The 21,074-nt window shown below is 38.5% G+C and overlaps 2 protein-coding genes across 4 annotated transcripts; one reads left to right on the top strand and one right to left on the bottom strand.

Annotated features, from left to right (window-relative positions):
* Positions 1–398: 398 nt before the first annotated feature.
* m (miniature) lies at positions 399–19,264 on the bottom strand. 3 transcript variants are annotated; one of them, XM_017254695.3, is made up of 8 exons: positions 18,756–19,264; positions 17,560–17,671; positions 5,871–5,976; positions 2,828–2,981; positions 2,637–2,764; positions 2,432–2,579; positions 2,241–2,363; positions 399–2,106 (listed from the first exon to the last, which is right to left on the bottom strand). In XM_017254695.3, exons 3-8 carry the CDS (start codon positions 5,946–5,948, stop codon positions 698–700), a joined length of 2,040 nt encoding a protein of 679 aa, XP_017110184.2. In that variant the 5' UTR covers positions 5,949–5,976; positions 17,560–17,671; positions 18,756–19,264; the 3' UTR covers positions 399–697. The 3 variants fall into 3 exon arrangements, with proteins under 3 accessions (XP_017110184.2, XP_017110183.2, XP_017110185.2); XM_017254694.3 differs by having other exon boundaries at positions 18,866–19,264; XM_017254696.3 differs by having other exon boundaries at positions 18,874–19,264.
* LOC108134407 (farnesol dehydrogenase) lies at positions 4,862–5,740 on the top strand. The gene is made up of 2 exons (XM_017254697.3): positions 4,862–5,499; positions 5,558–5,740. Exons 1-2 carry the CDS (start codon positions 4,924–4,926, stop codon positions 5,738–5,740), a joined length of 759 nt encoding a protein of 252 aa, XP_017110186.2. The 5' UTR covers positions 4,862–4,923.
* Positions 19,265–21,074: the final 1,810 nt, after the last annotated feature.

The raw sequence follows: 21,074 nt of genomic DNA, 5'->3' as shown, positions 1-21,074 counted from the left end.
AATAACATCGTACGATATAGAATATATATAAATATGTATATATAGAGCTATATATAGATGGTTGTGTATAAATAAATAAGTTCCCTTAGGCCTAGCCGATCGAAATCGATCCGTCTCCCTAACCTTCGGCACCTGCCAGGAGTCTTCCTTGTCGGTCCTTAACCCGCTTCCCCTAGAGGTTGGATTAAGTGATTGTGGAATTAATTAATTTTAATTCAAAAATAAGTTAATTTCTTGTTTTTTTAATAATAGTTGAAAATTTAGTTTTAAAGACAAAGTCCCAAAATCACAAATTCCAACCGCAAGTGGAAGCCAGAAAGGTTCCGAATATTTGTGTCTCTCTCTCTTTGTGTGTGTTTTGTTTGTTTTTTTGTTGTTTGTTTGTTAAACTTTTGTTGTTTTTCTATCAATTTTACGACTAAATGCACCAAAATAAAAATTACAAAAAATTACAAAGTTAGAAAAAAAAAAATAATGAGTTAATAATTCGTAAAAACATTCAGCACCAAAACGAATCTTGAAGGGAGCAGTTCGGAGCAGTTGGAGTATTGCATTGTTGCCCGATCTCTGGTAGCTACCTGATCTCCTTCCTGAACAAACAACCCAGAAAAAAAAAAAACAATAATCATAATAAATAGATAATAATTGGAAGGCATCATCGACATGGGCAACGATTCGGATGTCCCTAGACCACTGATCACTGCACCGTTTCGTGTCCTGAATTCGACTGCCGGACCTGTTGCTGCTGCTGTTGTTGTTGCTGTTGCTGCTGTTGTTGTTGTTGCTGTTGCATGTGCCGCAGCCGGAAGAGTCGCAGGGTCATCCAGGAGGCCAGGGTGCCCGGCACCGGCATGGGTGTCTGCTTGTCGAGCGCTTCCTTCTGCAGCTGGTAGCGGTATAGAAGGGATCCGGCCACCAGGGCGGACACAATCGTCGCCGAGATGACCACGATGAACAGGATACTGAAGCCCGGGACGGGCATGCAGATGCCGTAGACCACCTCCTCGCTGATCTTGCCCTGGAAGACGGTCACCGCCTCCTGTTTCGAGTCCGGCGAGAAGGCCAGGTCCGCCTCGGAGATGACGTCGTACAGCCCACTGACTCCCACGTCGGCACTGCGCACCTTGCGATCGGAAATCACCAGGGAGCGACGGCGGCGACTGTGGGTGGACTGGTTACCGGATGTCTTCTTGTCTTCGGTCTCCTCCTCCGGCTCCTTGGCATCCTTGCTATCCTTAGCGGACTTCTCCTCCGCCTCCTCCTGGTCCAGGTCAATGTGATCCTCGCGCGGCTGTTTCAGGGCCTCCGCCTGCGGTCTGTAGACGGGACGCGGGACATCCTCCTCCTGGTTGTGCGGCTCCAGAGAGCGAGGTCCCGCCATGGGCACACCCATCCGCTTCTGGGCCTCCAGCTGGCGTGGTCCGTGCGGGAATTTGCCACTCTTCTTCAGGCCCAGGTACCGTTCGCCCTCGCCGCCCTCCATGTCCAGGTCGGCCAGGTCCTCGTCGCCAAAGAGATCGGACAGATCCGCCTCCTCCTGATCCTCGTGAACTGGCCTGGGCTGCAGGTGGCCGTTCTTTTCGTGTCCATAATCCCCGCCGGCTGGCATGCCTCCGCCCAGAGTCTGCTTGTGGTCGTGTATGATGTCCTCGTAGAAGATGTCGTGGTCCAGGCCCATTCCATGCCCGCCTCCTGGCGGCAGAGCCAGGTCCCTGAGCAGGTCGTTGCTGCTGCTGCCCATCGCATCCGAAATGTGGACGTCCTTGCGCTCGTTGGCGTTCGTCAGTCCCAGTCCATGGCCCAGTCCGTGGCCCAAACCCTCGGCAGATCCAGCTCCGGCCACACCCGAGTTCTGACAGTGATCCAGACACCCATGACGACAGATCTCCACCTTGCACTTGATGTGTACACTGAGGGCATCCGGGAACTTGAAGGCGTGGAAGAAGGCGTACGTAATAACGGTGGCCCTCTCGTCGGGGGCACGGGCCTTCAGGAAGCGGGAGATCATCTTGGGACGCAGGACACAACCGAACTCATCCGACAGGTTGATCACATGTCCAGATCCATCCGAAGCCACACAGGACTTGACACGCATATCGAATTCACCTGAAAGGAATCACATCAAATATTGATAATAAGTAATCGGGTTTTAAGGATTATTTGATTATAATCTTTATTTAATGGCGACCGTGACTGTTTATGGCGACCGTGACATATTTGATTCCTTATTTAAAACTTACCACGATAGTCATTAATGGCCACCACGAGGGTCAAGGTGGAGCCAAGTGGAACAATTCCACTAACTGGCGGTGCCCAGGGTCCCTTGCCATGCTGTATCTCCATCCAGCAGTCCACATTGTCACCTGAATAAGTCACATTTAATTAAATATTAATTAGTTCTTGGTTTATAAGGCAATTTATCCTCTCTTACCCCGGAAGTCCAGCTGGATTACGTCCAGATCGGCAATCACCATGGGTGGCTTGGAGGCGGTCTTCTCGTAATCGTTAAACCATTCGCAACGCAGTCGCTTCGCTTCATCCCACACCTCCAGAAGGTCCTTGTCGTACTGCACTACCACCTGTTGGGATATATAACTTTAATATAATTCCTTTATTTTTAAGAAATTTGTACCCACCGTATTCTCGTAGAACTGCCCATTTAGATCGGGCTTGGTGCCGCACCGGGAGTACGAAATGCGGAACGAGAAGAACGTCTTGCCCGTCGAGGGGGGCACATAAACGCAACGAGGATCACTGTGTTGTCCTAACAAGACATCCACGATTAGGATATTTCTTAATTAAAGAAATAATAATGAGAATGACCCACCTTTGGAGCTGACAATACCCTCGAACGGGTTCGAAAAGGTAAGATGGACGTCCATGTGATCCTTGCCACACATCACCTCCAGGGAAACGATATTGGGCATCCCATCGGGCCGGTCCATGGGCCACAGTTCATTACCAGCTATGACTAAACTAAACTGTAATGGTAGAAGATCCAAAATTGTAAAAATTATTAAAAAAAAAATAAGAGATTCCTAATGTAAGCCTTGTGGGTGGGCTTGTAACGGTTCCAGTTGCACCTGCCACCTGCCACCTAGCACCTGGCTTCTAGCTTCTGCCACCTGACAAACGTGTTGCCAATAAAAACGAAACGGAAATCCAGTCTCTCCGGTATCCAAACCAAACCCCAGGTAACAAATTCCCCCGGATCTTGCTCGCCGCCCCCTTATCCTCTCCAGTCGCCAATTGGCCAATCGAAATGGGAAAGCGAATTCTTGGCCTGCATCCGTTTGGCAGTGGCTGTGTTTTGGGGCGGCAAGCCGGAGGAGGTGGTGGACTTGCACCTGACATTTGCATACCTGGCTGTGGCTGCGGCAGAGGCTAAGGCTTCGACTGAGGCCTTGCCACATGCTGCATCAATCAGGCGAGCCATCCAACTGGCTTAAAGGAATTTGCATTTTCCTGTCCCTCACCACCTCGCCGCGCAGTAAAAGTTGATTTTCCGTCCCAACTCCCGTCTGTGTGGTACTCGTGGATATAATTATTCAAGTATATATATATATATATACATATAATATTCAAGTATATAGTGGTATGATCGGAGCCACATTGTCTGGCGGTGACCGGGCAGACGAGATTGGAAATTAGGAGGCGCTGCTGGTCGAGCTTCTAGTTAGTCGGTAGTTTAGTAATTGGTATTTGCAGATAATGATATGTGATTGTCGTACAACTTGTTTAAGTATGCTTTTGGTTTAAATCAGGGGTGCTCAACGCCTATACACTGAGTGCACTTTTGTTTTTGTAGATGCTCTGTGCTTATGGCTAGTGCGCCCATAAGCACCGTGCATATGGGCTTCGATTACCATGCGAAACAAAAACAATTTTGCTTGTTTCTTCATTACATCTCTATCCGTCGTCACGCTTCGCTGAACGCAGTGTATTTTGTTTTTGTTTTTTCCTCGAGCACATGCACTGGAACTTATTCTTCTGTCTGCTTTGGCTTTTGATTTATTTCGTGGGACTAAATAATAATCTGGAAGCTCAATTAAAATTATCAACCACTAAAATTAATATAAATATTGAATCTTTTTTAAGCCAAATATTAAAAAAAAAAAATAAATAAATATTTAAAACTGCTTTTTTTTCTCTCAGTGCACAGTTGCGCCCCAACACTAAAGCGCCGCTACTAATGTACACGTTTTCTTGTGTCTGTGTTAGTAAACGCACTGCCATAAGACGAATTTGAGCACCCCTGGTTTAAATACTTATTAAATTGGTTAAGAAAAATATATAGCATTGCAGGGGGTATTAGAATTTTAGTTAAAAGACCAAGCGGTGCCTTAACTGGTATTTTTTTTAATTTAAAAGCTGGAAATGCTTTCAATGGGTCTCTCTCTCTATTTTTAAATAAAATTCATATAGAAGCTATATATGATAATATTTTATTAGAAAAAGTACTCATGACATCAGAGGTCTAGTATCAAAAAAGACAAAAGCTCGAAATAATTATACCTAATATAGCAAGACCCCAATAAAGTTCGTCGTTATAGCATTCAACTATTTCATCATTCACTATTTCATCAGTCATTAAAAAACGAACCCAAAGAGAAACAAATTCCCTTAAAAGGCAATATGTTTGAGGCGCAGTTTCTAATCTGCCAAAGATTTCACTCAAAATAATGCCACTGAGAGCGGCGGAACGAAATGATTCGGAAATATTACTGCCAAGTCACGGTTACTCGAAGATCTAATCGGAAGCTCTACCCTCTAGAGCCGGAGAGTGCCGCTTGGAGTGAGTGTGGAAGCTTCTAGGTTCTGAGCGGAACTATAAAAGCCAGTCGGGTGATGCTCTCACGGCATAGTTCCAAACCAGAAACCGTCAGAACGACCTCGACCACAAAAACAAACCAAAAAACAAACATGGATCGCTGGACAAATCGTGTTGCTGTCGTCACGGGTGCCAGCTCCGGAATAGGAGCCGCCTGCTGCAAGGATCTGGTCTCCAAGGGCATGATAGTGGTGGGTCTGGCCCGGCGCGAGGATCGTCTCCAGGAGCTGAAGGACTCTCTGCCGGCGGACCAGGCCAAGCGCTTTCATTTCCACAAGTGCGACGTCAGCGAGGAGCAGGATGTGATCGATACCTTCAAGTGGATCGACTCCACCCTGGGCGGAGCGGATGTTCTGGTCAACAACGCCGGCATCGTACGCCTCAATGTGGGCATCACACACGAGGGCAACTCTAAGGACCTGCGCGATACCCTGAACACCAATGTCCTGGGCGTGTCGTGGTGCACCCGGGAGGCCTTCCGCTCGCTCCAGGAGCGCAAAGTGGACGACGGACACATCCTGATCATAAACAGTGTGGTTGGACACAAGATTCCCGTATCGTCGCATTTCACCCTGGGTATGTATCCGCCCTCAAAGTACGCCGTGACGGCTCTCACGGAGATCCTGCGACAGGAGTTCATGAACAAAAAGACCAAGACCAAGATCACGGTAAGTAAACTTCATTGTCTGCCCATGGGGTTCTACTAACTAGTCCTCAATTTTTTAGAGCATTAGTCCCGGGGCCACGGACACGGAAATCTTCGACAAGACCATTGTCGGTGATTTCCCCGAGGATTTGACCATACTGCGCTCCAAGGATGTGGCCGATGCGATCACCTATTGCATCCAGACCCCGCCAAATGTCCAGATCCATGAACTGACCATCCGGCCAGTGGGAGAAACCATCTAGGTAGCCCATAGATTTGCCCTAGAACTAAGTAACCTATGTAACCTTTTTATTAAAGACTATCTCGTTCCATCAAACCTTATCGATGAGCACTACGGAAAGCCCCCAGCCCCCAACAGATAAGGGCACTTACCATTAGGTGTAAGATAAATATACAGCTACTAAACCTAAGGTCCCACAGTCGTGTAGGGCCCTTCTGTGGACTCCACATATTGGTTCTGTGGGCGTGGCAATCGAAGCTGAAATAAAAAAAAAAGAGATTATTTTCAAGATTAGATAACATAGAAAAATAGATGGGTATTGCAAACTATTACTATAGGGGACTACCTCAATGCTTTTTGTATTAGATATCTTATTTGTAGAAAATAATTTCCCTGCCATGTCTATTCAGTTTTCATACAATTTGAATTAATTTCTATTTAATGAGGCAACTAATTTGAAAGCTTTCACCTCAAAGTGCTTCTGTTATTCTACTTTCCATCAGTTTCTCTCTCTGTATTTATTGATCTAATTTGAACAAAGGATTGTTCACCAGGAGAAACTCTACTTTGGCTTATAGACATGTATGTATGTGACATGACGATTTCCAAACTATATGGCTTGGAGGCTTACTATATAGACAGGCACACTTTAGGCTGCCACCATCCAATCCTAATTGACACAATTGGCGGCGATGTGAATGGCACGATTTGAATTCTGTGGCGGTTGCAGGAGCAGGTTGAAGGAGCGAGAGTCGTGACCACCGCGAGATTGCACCAAATTGCCATCAACATTGGACTTATTCCCGATCTTGACTCCATTTCCTAAGAGGCTAACGCCAAAAGGCTCTTTTGCACTCGAGAAGCTATCCAATTGTGCCACAGATTAGATTACAAATCGTTTAAAGTCTAAACTTTAAAGTTGTCAGTGATCTTTTATGAACTCAACTTGCAGTGGAGCTTGTGGTTTATTTTTTGAGATTTTTTTGCTTAAGTAATATCGTTAATTAGATTATTTTATATTTTTAATAAATTTTAAATAATCGCTACAAGGGGCTTAACAAAAAACAGCTAGAAAGAGAGAGAGTTTCTAGACTATAAGATACCCGGTACTTCTTCTTTAAGCTTAAAAACATGGCTATTAAAATGTCTTTAATATAAAAATTAATACTGATATGAACTATTTTAAATTACTAATAATATTCCTTAGATTCAAAAAAGTCTTAAGAGATATAATGTAATCTATATCTATATCAATCGATAATATCTACACAAAACCTGGAAGAAAAGCTGTTCGTTCTCGACTGTATGATAGCCGGTACTTGTCTTTTGAATTAAAAAACTTTTAAAAATCTTTCAAGAATGTCTTCAAAATATCTAGTATATAACTATTGTTTTAAATTAAATTAAATTCTTATATATATTCTTAAGATTCCAATAAACCTTTATGGATACAATACCTATAACCCTGAAGGAAAAGCAATGCCCTCTCGCGGCTATAAGATACCTGGTACTACAAACAAAAAGTATAATTTTTTAAAATTTAAAATTCCCATTAAGCAAGAAATCATTTGCAAAAGTTTAATGTAAATATTAATTGATTTTAAATAGATTTTTAGGCTTAGCTTTTTTTAAACTGGTTCTTAAAATTAGTTTTTTAATTATTTTCACTAAAAAAAAGCTTACTCTTTTGTTAGTCTTTAATTATTACCACTTGCTTCTAATATTACTAAATATTAAATATTACTTGCAAGAAATTTATTTTACACCCCATTTGTGGCACAGGTCTGGCTTTTTAGTGGCAAGCACTTAACCTGAATTCCTTACAACTCTTTCGATTTGCCGGTAATTTCGGTTGGAGCTCTGGCCCCCCTTCCTGGGGCGGCACAAGAACACAGAGGGGGCGTGGCCACATCGTCATCATCGTAATCATCATCAGGGTCGTTGTCGTCCTCCGGAGCAATTCGTATGTTAAATATCAATTGTTAAGAGGCCCGAGATCTCCTTTTCTTTTTTTTTTTGCATTTCGGCCGTGTTGAGGTAATAAAGATGTCGATGCTGGTCATTAGCGCGATGCCTGATGTCTGGATGTCTTGGGGACTGGTCGAAGTTGGTAACAAAAATTGAAGTCGTCCGGTCGTCGGGCCCCCGGGTGGGAAACTGACCGAAAATTGGCAAGACCACGTCAAATGGCCGCAAATGTGCGGCCACGAAAAGAAGCCATAAACAAATTGAAATTTAATAAACGGCCGGGCGGCCAATTTCCCTGGACCTGAACCCGAACCTGAACTCCAACTTGAACCTGCCCCCACCCCCCCCTGTAGACTCCTGCAGGGCTGTTCATGGGGATTCGCGAATCCATTCAATCACCAAAACGGACCCCCCGGGGGCGCCATTTCGACATCCCAAATTAAGGTTTCCGATATTGATGTCGGGACCCGATCTTGATGGCTTGGACTCTGGTATTTGGGCTTCTCGTGAGTCACTCTGGCGGGGACGGGGAAGGGGACGGGGACTGGGACTGGGGTTGGGTGTTGGAAGTAATTCTTAGAATTTGTAGGAGACTCTTTAAAAAGTGCACTTTTCGAAAGTGCAAAAATTAATTGAGAGATCACAGGTGGAAGACCTTTTTTTATGAAGTTTCTGACTTAAGATGCTAGCCTGTATCCTTAAATATTTTATTTAAAAGAAAATATATGTATAAGACTATGTATATATAACTATTATAGAAATATATAATGTATAATAATGTTATCTATCAAAAACTATACGATTTATAGTTTTTACGATTTATGTATAACAATTTTCAAAATAAATTGTCTTAGTATATTGAAGATTTTTTCTTATAAAAAACAAATGAGAAAAGAAAAATTATTCGACTGTTTTAAGATTTATAAACAATAAATTTTATAAATAAATTGTGTGGCTTTGAAAGACCTTTTTTATAAAAAAACTAAGGCCATTTACTTTATAAACACATAATAGAGTAATAAGTTTTAATGTTTATTGGTATTTTTTTGTATAACATTTATGATTTTTATTTTTACTTACTTATTAGTTACTTATTAAAGTTTTTTGTATATATAAACTATCAAATTTATAGGTTTTTATACTTTTTTATATTAGTCAATATTATTGTACTTTGTAAGTATTTTAATTCTTCTTAATTATCTATAACTATATTATCAGAAAGTCTTTAACGTTATAGAAAAATCCTCCTAGGGATATTGGTAAGCTTTGTGCATATTTTTATCAGTTTCAGAAAAAAAATACTTGAAAAGGAAGTTCCACAAATTTAAACAAGAGCTGTTAAGAATAAAGAAACGACTTAAAATTGTTTTGATGATTTTCTTTAAAAAAAAATGGCAAATCCTAAATTATTTGAAGCTAAAACCGATTAAATTTAGTTTAATAAATGTTGAATATATCCTTTTAATTAATTTGAATACTATTACACGATTTTAAGGCACCACTAAGTATTGCTATTAGTATGTTACTAGTTATTTACATTAAGCTTAGTTACTTAGTTATCAAAACATACTTCAACCTACTTATATTTTTATAATTTTCATTGTACTAGTATAACTGACCAATATCCGAGAAGACCATCCCCCCTGATGCTGAATGAAAAATTTCTCTCAAGACTTTCGAATTTATTTGATTCTTGGAGCGATTCGGGGCCAAATAAATTGGATAAATATTTACACGGCACTCTGGGCGGACTTTTGGGTGAGTAACTGCGGCAGTACAGTACTTTCCCTGGCGAGCAATTAAAGAGATGCCGGCAATCAATCAATCAATCAGTTAGTCAGTCAGGTGGTCAGTCATGCCATAGAGAAGTAATAATAAAAATCTGATTTGTGGGCTTTATGGCCCGATTTGTATGCCACTTTTACCCAGGTGAGCTCCGAACAGGTGAAAATGAAATCGAAACTACCGATTGTCGATTTTCGATTGTAGGTAGAGATCACGACAACAAAGCCTCCACCTTCTTTTTTTTATATTATTATTTTTTTTTGCCTTGTTTTTATTGTTTTATTATTTTTGTATCTGGCAATTTATGCGAAAAAATGCGGTCAGCGGAGAATCTCTTCTCGCAGAACTGTAAATTAAAAAAACAAATGAAAACCAAAAAATAATAAAAAAAAAGGCCAAGAAACAAAAGTTTAAAAAACGAACATCAATAGCCAAAAAAAAAAAACAGTAAAACGGTAAACTGTAAACGGCTGATATGGTTATTTGTTTTTAATTCAGAGCCAATTAATTTTCACCCCACCCGTCTCCGTCTCCCCTAGAGGAGAAGATAGCCAGAAAAGAGTGAAAACCTGGCCAGAAGACAGACGGCGACTAGACCAACCAGCCACTAACTGTAACTCGACTCGGTGGCTCGTGTGGCATGCCAGGTGTGTGTGCCTGCCTGCCTGCCACAACTATAAAATATAGCATCTACTTTAAAGCATATACTTAAAATATATGTATGTATGTAGTATCTGTAGTATCTCTACATACTAGATGTATCTCCAATTAAGATCCCAAACCCCCGAAAAGCTAACTAAGCCAAAGAAAGTGCCACACACACACACACACACACATGCACACTCTGTGGCACAAACCGCGTGCAACACGCTCTACTGCCGCTTAATTAATGAAGCCTTCTTCTTGCTCTACTCGTGCTTTTCCCGTGCTTCTGCTTGTGCTTCTTCTTCTTCTTGTGCCGCCACAATTAACAGTACCTCACCTGCGGAAGAGCGGAAAAGTAGAAGTTACCACGACACGCTCCGCCAGGTGCTCCATTGCCTCCGAAGATTCACATCCAACAACCAACATCCAACATCCAACATCCCACAGATAAACGTTTCTCATTTATTTTCCCAAAAATCAATTAAATATTTTGGCTTCAAGAAAGTAACGAGTTTTTTTTTTGCTCTAAATTGAAAATTATATACTTTTCTTTTATAAATAAATTTAATAAGATTATCATTCATCAGATTAGGTAGGTAATTATAATATACAAGTAAGGAAAAAAATAATATACAAAATAAGGAAAGGAGTTCATGGCATATGGAACCTTTTTTAATAAAATCTTAAGGAGATGGGTTTGTTTCAGAAAAATATATTAATTTAGAGTTTTTTATTAAAAGATAATGGTTCTATAATTCTCTATAGTTTTGATATACATTTTCCAAAGTTGTTTTGATAAAAAATACCCTCTTAGATCTTTTGTAGAGGGTCTACGATTTAAGAAGACTGGTCTTATGTTACTATATATGAGAAGTTTCTAATAAAAGATATCTATCATATAGGAAAAAGCTTATATCATGATATATGAACTGTGATAGGACTTATATCATGATAGTTTTTGCCATGAAAAAGCTTATCGCATGATATATGTACTATGATAAGACTGATATCATGGTAGTTTTTGTACCCTGGTTTATACCATGCCTTAATAATGTTATCTAAAATTTATGAAATTATTATAAGAAATCTCTAATTAATTTATGGAAAATTGGTTTTATTTTATTTTATATAAGCTAGTTAAGATATTTTTAAATAGCTAATTCTAAAGGTATACTTCAGTTATTCTAAATATTCAGGTTATAGAGAATTTCTCTAAGAAGCCTCTGAACTTGTAAATGCTGTTTATGTTTCTGTTTTTAAAAAGTCTAAGAAATTTTTAATAAATTTGAGATATTTTATTGGATAACTCTGAATTATATTTAATATTGTATAAGATATATTTTGAAATATTCCCAATATTTTTATTTACAACGAATTTTTAAAAGATCTCTCTGGCTTTAAATGGTTTTCAATTTTTGTTTCAATAAGCCCTTAGAATTTTAATATTTGAATAATATCAGTTTTTGCTGTTTTTTATTGGTAAATATTTTCAAGTTTATATAGCTTGTATAGTTTTACAAAAGTAATTTTAAGAATATGATGTCTATAATCTATATAATCTATGCCAGATTCGTTACCTATATAGATTGCCATCCGCAGTGATGTATGTATTTTGTAAAACTTCATTTAAAATTTAAGAAAAAAAATACGAAAAAAAGGATGGGTTTAGATACCTATGGTTATAGATTTAACAAATATTTGAATAAAATTTAAATACTTTTTAAAAACCAAATAACCAAAGACCAACAATAAAAACTTAATTACCATAAAAAAAGGCCATTAAAATGTAGCCACAAAGCCCTGAAAAAAGCCTAAACATTAATGAATCTTAATGGTATTAAGATGCCTAGCTTATAAGCCACATTAGGTGTAAAGTTAGACATTATCTGTGGCTGTTTTGTGTTTGCCACAAATCACCGCAACTGGCGGCATGTTGGCCAGGTCGAAAGACCCATTCATGCCACAATGATTAACTGGGCAGAGGCAGGGGCGAGTTCGAATCGAAACGAAATCGAAATCGAAAAGAAATTGTCGCATCAAAAGGCGATCACAGTTTTGGTTTTCACTTTTTTTCTTGTGCAGGTGGAAATGGAAAATGGAAATGGAAATAGAGTTAGAGTTGGCAGTTGAATGGAGGTGGAAATGGTGGCACAAACCAGTGGCAGTGGCCATTCCATTGCCGACCACTTTCCAATCGACAAAAAAAAAAATCGATAGGCACTTTGGCTATAACGGTACGCGAAAAGCAAACGGTAAATCACCAGCCCATGCTTAATTTTTGTTTATCTTTTCAACTCATTTTCTGATGAGATATTTTTAGCTTCTGCCTTAAAGAGGGGGGGGCTATACATAGGGGGTATCTCAGTGAAAAGCGCAATAATCACGATAATGATAATTATGCCCGACTATGGGAAAAGCAAGCCAAAGCCAAAGTCAAAGTCAAAGCCGAAATCAAAATACAATTTTAAATGGTTCACTTTCTTTTAATTAAACTGGTTCCAAAAATACAAAAAAAAAACCAGCCAAGTTAGCCAGGTAGACCAAGTTAGCCTGGCTAGTTGCCCCCTTAGTTACCACGCCTCCACCCCTGGGTCGACTTTCAGCAAGTTTGTCCACTTTTTATGGACGTTTTTTTTCGGGTTTTTGGGTGCAATTTGCTAACAATCGCCAAATGAAAATTTACTCAACAAAAAAAAAACTCTTAAATATAAATTAATTACTTTTACTTGTTATTAAAATGCATAGAAAGTTTTACAGAAAAATTGTGATTTTTTTGGGGATTTTTATTAGATGTTTTAGTTTTTACTAAATTTTTAAAGAATTTAATATTAATAATGAAATGAAAACGTTAATATTTCGTCACCCAAGAAGCTCTTATAAATTTATAATTATAATTAATAATTAATTAAATTAGATGCTACCATAAATTAGATAAAAGTACAGAAACAGTTGAAGCTAAATTATAAGGATTTAAGGTTTTAGGGGATTTTCAGTTAATATTTAAGAAAGTATCAATCAGCATATAGTAACACTTTATTTGGAAAACTCTCGTTTTTAACCATTTTAAGGAATTTATTTCTATATAAGAGTCAGTTTGTAAGCATTCTACATATCTTTAACCATTTAAAGATTTATTTTCTAAAAACTAAATATACCTATAATACCCTAAATATCTTGAAAAAATACTAAATATTTAACCAATAACTCAAGCTATCTTAAGACTCCCCACAAAACCCCCCTTTAAAATCCCGTTTAAGCCTGGTTAACCTCTGTATCTTGGCCATTGTGAACTCCCCGTGACATCTAAACTCGAAAATTGCTGTAATATTCCTTTTGTTGAAATCCCAAAAGCCGCCAATCAAAAATCTGTAAAATCCAGTGATTAACTTTTGAGTTTTTTTTTTTTTTTTGAATAACCTGAAAGTCAAGAGCAATTTGTCTGGCCTGGCGTTGCAAATTTTAAATTTTTCAGACCCACTCTGAGGCTGGTTTTTGAATGCCACAAAACCACAAAAGAGTGTGGCAGAGTGGCATGATGGGATATGGGGGGATGAGGCAGAATATGCAGACAACGATGACATCGTTTTCCCAGTTGTTGCAGCAGTTGCAGTTGTCAACTGGCATTCTGTTGGCTGGAATGGCGTTCAAATGGCGTTTTGGCAAAGACCGAGAACGTGTCAAATGGCCCCTGACTCCATTTCCCCGGCTATACAATACCGTTTTGGCCATTCAAATTTGGGCCAAAGGGCCTGGGAATAGTCGTCACCCAACCACCCAACCCTCCAGCCACCCACTGGCGTGGCTTTTGTTTGTCTGCCAGTCTGGGATTGTGGGAATCGGGGAGCCTGGGAGTTAGAGTCTCTGGGTCTCCGAGTCTCCTAGTGGAGCTGCCAGCTTCAAGTGCAAACAAAGCTCAGATTGGATGGAGTGATGTTTCGGATGGGATTGGGACTAAAGTCCAGTCTGGGAGGGGAGGGAGGTCTTATCATCCGAGGCACAGCTCGACTCGGAAGAGCCAACAACTTTATTGGGCATGTTTATGCCACAGAGTGCTCGAGTCGGTCTTGATATGCCACATGCCACATGCTACATGCCCTCCGGTCATCCCATTCAGTGTGCTCTTCAGTTCTGGAGATGTCTTGAGTTTGGAAAACTTGAGGAAAACATTATGCTTTCTAAGCAAACTCTGGGACTTGATACTTGACTTGAAATTTACTTGCACTGGGGAAATTTTTGTATTTGGTATTTCTAAGAGGTTTTTAAGGTTTCTAGAAAAGAAAAAGATTAAGAAAATAAAAATAAAGGTATTGGCTTTAGTGTTTATAACGATTTTTTTAAGAAAAGCCTCAAAAGAAAGGAGAAATATTAAAGTTTCTTAGTTTTTAAATGCTTTTGGTTTTAAATGTATGATTAGGTGAAGCTTTTTTAAAAAAGGTTTTGTTATTATTTAAGGATTTGAGGAATTATTTAATGATATTAAATAAATATCAGATACTTAGAAATAACTCAGATGTTAAGAAATATACCAGATATTCAAACAGTTACCAAATATTTAGAAAGATGTCAGCTTTATAGAAAAATAGTAGATCTTTAAAAAGATACCATTTGCTAAGAAAGATATCAAAAATTTTGAAGGATGTCAGGTATTTAAAAAGATACCACCAAGTTAGAATTATACCAAATGTATAAAACGATTCCAGATATTAAAAAAGAATGCAGACATTTATTATAAAGATTTAAAAATCTAAATACATTGAGGACTAATAAGGGTTTCTTATCTTCTAGACTTTAAAGTAGTCTCAGTAGTAGTTCAGTAAAGTAGTTCAGTACTAGTATTTCATGTTTTTTATTAAATTTTCATTTATAATAACTAACATATTAATTCTATAAACCAATACAATTTTCCAAAGGGAAACGCCTATTTCTATTCTTTAGGTCTATAGCTTTTTAAAGCTATATTTTTTTATTTCAAAATTCTAGAGTCTAGATATAAAAACTAAGCAAGTATTATAATTTAAGAAGCTAATAGGAAACTTGAGATTACGTTTAAAAAAATATCAAAAGAAACCCTACATGATTTTGATAATATAATTGGAATCTCTATTACCCTCTATAACCCCATAATAATTATAATCCCAAATGCAACTGATAATCAAAAATCATAAACCCCTTAACCGAATTGAAATATTAATTCCAATTAAATAGCCAAAACTTTCCACAACCATCTACCGTTGACAGACAACAAAAACTGAGAAGAACAATAAGCCAAATCTAATAAGCCATAAGCCATGATTTTGATGGGCCGTTTTGGCCTCATCCGGATTCCGAGTTGCCGGACTCTCACTTTTCGAGGCTAACGAGAGGCAAAAGGCCTGCTGGTGGTGGTGGTGGTGGTGGGGCTGCTGGATGAATGCACTCGAGTCTCGAAATGTGCCACGAAAAAGTTTCCATTTCATTATTGGAATGTGTTTGTAGAAAGGCAAAGAACAGTTAGACGACGAGACGCCGCCATGTGTGTATCTTTCAGCTTTGAGTTTGAGTATCTTTGATGGCTTTGAATACGAAATTAACATTCTGCCGAAGAATGAATAAGAAAAAGGTAAGAAAAGACTGGCATCTAAAGCGGCATATGCATATTTGTACATGTATCTGAAGCTGTACCTAGATACTCTGTATCTGTGTGTCTGACTGACCAGGCCTGAGCTCCGTTGTATCCGTGAGTTTGTCAGTCAGTGAAAGATAGCACTGGGAATAGAATTTACTGGGTCGATCATAAATTATGCGTCATCATCAGGTATCAGAGGAGAGCAAAAAGACTAGGGGGGGAAGAGAGAGGGTGTTTTAGGCCAAACAATGAATGAATTTCAAATGAATCTGTGAATCTGGCTAAGAAATGTGAAAGAGACCTTGAGTCAAGGGTCCAAGTATCTTAACCAAGTCCAGTATCTGGCCAGAGACAGAGATAGTTGATCTACGCTCTTTTTAGCAGAAACTTGCAACCTGGACTTGCAACCTGGGCAACCTGCAACTTGAAAACTTGGCAACAAGTCGCATTTATGGCCAAGTCGCGTGTTTGTTCGCTTCTGCCAATCTGGCTCCGTTTTGTGTGGCAAGAATTGAGTTCATTGTGCCACTGCTGCCACTGGTGGCACTGCTGCCACTAGTGCCACTTGTGTCTCTACTGCCACTGCCACATTGGCGTGCTTTGGATTGTCGCATCGGCTTAATTAGAATTCGAAGTAGTTAACGGTGCATTTAATGCGCTCCAAAACGGATCAGATGCATTAGCACCGCTTCTACCACTCACTTGTCTGCAGATACTTGTCTATCTACCAGATACACTCGTCGTACCTCGTGTTCTATTTATCTCTATCTCTTGTATAGCTGTATCCATTCGCAGACTAATGATGATGCCCCCCCAACCACCAACTGACGAGAGTTGTCATAACTCTGGGTGTAATCTGTCCGAATGAGGGATTGCCACAAGATCGCCATTTGGGCAGCATGTGGCAGGCAGGTGTCGTCGGGAAAGGTGTCAAAACCGTATGGTAATAAACGTGTTTTATTTTCGGATGTTATCCCCCTGTTGGCTGTCCACAAAACATCTTTCGTTCGGACTTAATTAATAAGTCTACAAGATGGTTAGCCAGACTGGGCGAATAATTGGCTTCTGACCTATAATGTCTGGTCAATAAATGTGGTCTAAATGTCTGAAACTTTGTAAGACATAGTATTTCATCATTATTCCACATGGTAACTTATTATATTCATATATTTTCAAGATTTACCATAGATTTCATATAAAACCGTATTATAATAAGGTTATATTATAACCTCTAAGATCTATCTAAAAATCAGCTATAAAAGTCTGAAAACTGGTAAATGGTAGTATTTCTTCATAATTCATCATTATAAGCAATATTATTCACTTATTTTAAAGAAATACCATAGATATAATTAAAAAGTCTATTATTATATGGTTCTTACCTATTATATCTTCCTAAAAAATAGCTCTAAAAGCCTAAAACTTTTTAATTTCTAATATTTCATCAAACTACCTCATAATAACCATTTATAAAAGAATATTTGAGGTATTTTCACTCTATTTTAGGTATGTAATACAAAAATGTGTTATAATAGGGTACGGTCCACTAATATTTGGTTTATCTGGTCTGGAACTAGTCTGAAAACTTTCCTTTCATATTATTTCATCAAAATACCTTATAATAACCCATCATAATCAAATTGTTTTAAAAGAAACCGTAGATATAATGCAAAAATGTATTATAATATGGTTCTAATCTAAAATATCTAGTCTAAAACCCTGAAAACTTTCTATTGGTATTATTTCATCATTATCCCACTATATGGTATAACTCATTATTTTCAAGCATTTCAAATATTTACCATTTATTTAATACAAAAATATATTAAAATACTCACCGAATCAAATATTCTCAAGTTCAATACGCAATAGAATGCGTATCTCTAATTTTGGTTGAAGATTCTGTGGAATTCCTTAGTTTTCCTTAATCCAGTGACTTTGAAATTCCGTCTGTATTTTTCAGATACAATTAAAATGTGTGAGAAAAGCACAAAAACAAAAAAATTTATATTTTTTTTATAAATAAATGAGGAGATTCTTGGCCAAAGAGGTATAGAAGATTCAAAGTGAAATCGGAACCGTCTATCTAACACGTAACGCAAATAGAGTAAAAATCTATAGTTCTGTAAGACCTAACTGACATACACAGAAAGAAATAATTAGTTAGTTTTAGCAATCTTCAGGTAATCTTGACTGTTTCTTGATTAAAAATCAGAATATAAATCTGAAAGCTCCTCTCCCCAAAACCCTAAAACTAAACACTCTTTTCTTTCAGTGCAGATGTCCGTGCCTGGGGCATCTGATTGGTGATTAGTTGTTTTGTGTCTTTGGGTCAATAAATAGTGCACCTGTTTGGGGCAATGGAAATGGGTGTGTGGGAATGATACGACCGAACATCCCCAGCCGGATGACGTTGCCACTTTCGTGGGGCAAGAGATGGCCCCTGGCCCCGGGCCCCTGGCTCCACCAACCGTCTATCCAGGTGTATGTACGTGTGATTGTTATGATTATTATTATGTATGATTGTTATTTTTGTTGTCTTCTTACTGTGGCAGTGGGAAAAACTTTGGAAAGTGCCGCACACGGATCGTCGAGTTGCATGCAACTCAGCGGCTTTGATTTTGATTTCGATTCGATGTTAAGCTCGAGGAGTAGAAGACAAAACAAGCAAAAAGAAGAGATTCTTCTGCAGCAAAAGAATCAGATAGCAAAGGAGGAGAAGACAGAAGACTCAGAAGCAGAAGAAGCTACAAGCCAGCAGCCGCATTTGTGCTAATTGGGAAAATTAGAAAGCATGAAATGCTCGGCTGCATTTGCTGTCTAGCTGGTTAATCGGCTTCCGAAGAATCTGAAGCCGAGTCTTCTAGCACACACCACCACCCCACTTCTCTGACTGCTTGCTCTTCACTCCCATATCCTGCTTAGCCTGGCTGAAGGCTATTTGTTTCACACGAAATATATAAAAAAAAAATATATATAAAAAAATAAAATAAATAATAGAATTTAAAGAACACTATCTTTCTGGTTCACTCACTTCACTGAAGACTCTTCTACACGCCTCCTACTCCAACTTCAACTCCAACTCCTTCTCCTTCAACTTTTCTCGTTCTAGCTCTTTCTTTTCTTTATAGCTCTCTCACTCACATGCACACCTTGCGATTTGGAGATTTGTGCAAGTAACGGTAATCGGCGGCAGCAACAACAACCACAACAACAAAAAAAAAGTTATGCACTAACACTAGGTTGCACTTCTTCGGGTTGGTAGAAGTTTTGGTTTTTTTTGGGTAAGTTTTGCCCAAGGTATCTCTACTGGGCCGAAAATGAATCTCGAATATCTCGAAACTCGAATCACGATCTTCTCCAACCGATTCTACCGGAGCGTCTGGCGGAGCGACTCTCCGGAGCGTTCTTGTACGTTCTTCTCGCACACAAGATCTGACGACCAGAGCGGTACGAGACCAGAGCAGCACGTGTGGACTCGGCGAGCGACGAACGCGAAATACGCGACCCAGCCAGGCGATACTTTCTTTGGCCTCGTAATGTAACTGTCGGGAACAGAAGTGGCAGCAACATCAGCAGCAGCGGCAGCGGCAACGACGACAGCAGCCTCAGCAGCAGCAGAAGACTCAGAAAAAAAAAAGACAGAGGCCATGGCCAGCAGAAGAAAATCAAGCCATGCCAGAGCGAGAGGCACACTATCTCGCACTCACACTAACACACACGCAGACGGCTCAAAATCCGACAACTGCGACGCCGACTGCGGCTGCGCAACGAGCTTTTTATACTCTAACCTCAAAGGGGTATAGGGCGTTTCTTGAAACTAGTTTGAAAAACAAACTGCTTACAGAAGGGCTTGATAATTCTATTTTATATTTTATTTTTTGAAAACTAACAGCTTTATAGGGTTTATAAGCCTTATAGGGCTAAAAATAACGCCATTTTTTCCAAATTATAATACAAAGTGGAGGATAACAGTCTAACCTGGCTCTTAAAATAAAGTATTTTCTGAAGTATCACTAAAATAAAGATTTTTAAAGTAATTATTGAATTATAATAGTTTTAAAAATAATTGACATACGTTTTTGAATATTAAATTTGTAATAATCAATTAAGCAAGTACATATATAAATAAATGAAGTACATTTTTTAAATACTACTTTCTAAGCATATTTTTAGGCAAACAATATTAAAAAATTTAAAATGTGATAAAGACTTGGAAAAACTTTTGATAGCCTGGATATCTTCACACGAATGCGGTTTTAAGTATTCTAATAGATGTTGAAGATTAAATGATCTTCTAAAATTGAAATATTCTAAAAAATACAATTTATTTATTATTTATATCAAAAAACAAACATTTATTTAAAAATAAAACGACCGAAGAAGAAGATGTTTAGATTCCTAAGAACTTAATTATATCAGAACTTAATCCTATCAGAACATAAATTTGTATATAAATAATTCGTTAAGAATGTTTTATTTGGAAAAAAAATGCATTATTTAAAAATATACTTCAATTAACCTAATATATCAATATTAGCTAATATCAATTTAATATCATTATTACCTTTTAAAGTGTATTAACCTTGCGACTTGCCACAAGTAACATAACTTCTACACCTGTGATGGCAGCAGCTGCGCAAATGAGCACAGAGGCGGGCAGATCTTGTTTTTGGTGTTGCTGTTGTTGGTGTTACTGTTGTTGGTGTTACTGTTATTGTGTTTGTTGTATTTGTTGGTATGACCATTGTTGTTGTTGCTGCTGCAACTGTTGGCAGTGGCAGCGCGACTGCGGCGCCGCTAATCAAGCGGCCTAATGACATAGAATCGGTTGCCAATTAGAAGACCAATAAAAAAGTATAGCAGCCAATAAAATCAGACACTCGCCGCCCCCTCTCAGTCCGCGAAAATCCCCCGACAGGATGCAGGATCTGAAAGGAGGATCTTTGAAGCCACAAGAGCCACCTTGACTCGAATCTGATGCTCTTGAACTTGAACTTTTGGCTTGAACACCTCGGCCACCTCGAGTTGGCCAACTTGAGTGGATTTTTGTGGAGAGAAGAAGGCTTTTGTAATTATAATAAACTATAATAAAGTAGAGAAAACAAAATAAATAATTAAATCATAATTATAAACTTCAATTGTTTTAAAAATGGGTATTTCTACAGAAATATGTACATTAAATTTGTATATCTTTTCTATATATGATCCAATAGCCCTCCTTATGATAACCTTCTATGGTAGCGCTAGTGCGTATACTTAATATTTATAGAAAAAAGGCCGAAGGACTTAGTATCCAGCTCCTTTTTAACATTATCTTTGGTATTTAATACTAGATTTAATATGTTAAAAT

This window comes from Drosophila bipectinata, chromosome XL (genome assembly GCF_030179905.1).
Source record: "Drosophila bipectinata strain 14024-0381.07 chromosome XL, DbipHiC1v2, whole genome shotgun sequence".
In the NCBI taxonomy this organism is placed as follows: Eukaryota; Metazoa; Arthropoda; class Insecta; order Diptera; family Drosophilidae; genus Drosophila; species Drosophila bipectinata.
The sequence above is the reverse complement of the archived record's forward strand: the minus strand, read 5'-3'. Positions and strand labels throughout refer to the sequence as shown.

Coding starts and splice junctions, on each gene's coding strand:
- LOC108134407 (XM_017254697.3), top strand. CDS start 4,924: ATGGATCGCTGGACAAATCGTGTTGCTGTCGTCACGGGTGCCAGCTCC. Junction 5,500..5,557: donor AGACCAAGACCAAGATCACG/GTAAGTAAACTT, acceptor TCAATTTTTTAG/AGCATTAGTCCCGGGGCCAC.
- m (XM_017254695.3), bottom strand. CDS start 5,948: ATGTGGAGTCCACAGAAGGGCCCTACACGACTGTGGGACCTTAGGTTT. Junction 2,364..2,431: donor AATCCAGCTGGACTTCCGGG/GTAAGAGAGGAT, acceptor TGACTTATTCAG/GTGACAATGTGGACTGCTGG. Junction 2,107..2,240: donor GGCCATTAATGACTATCGTG/GTAAGTTTTAAA, acceptor GATTCCTTTCAG/GTGAATTCGATATGCGTGTC.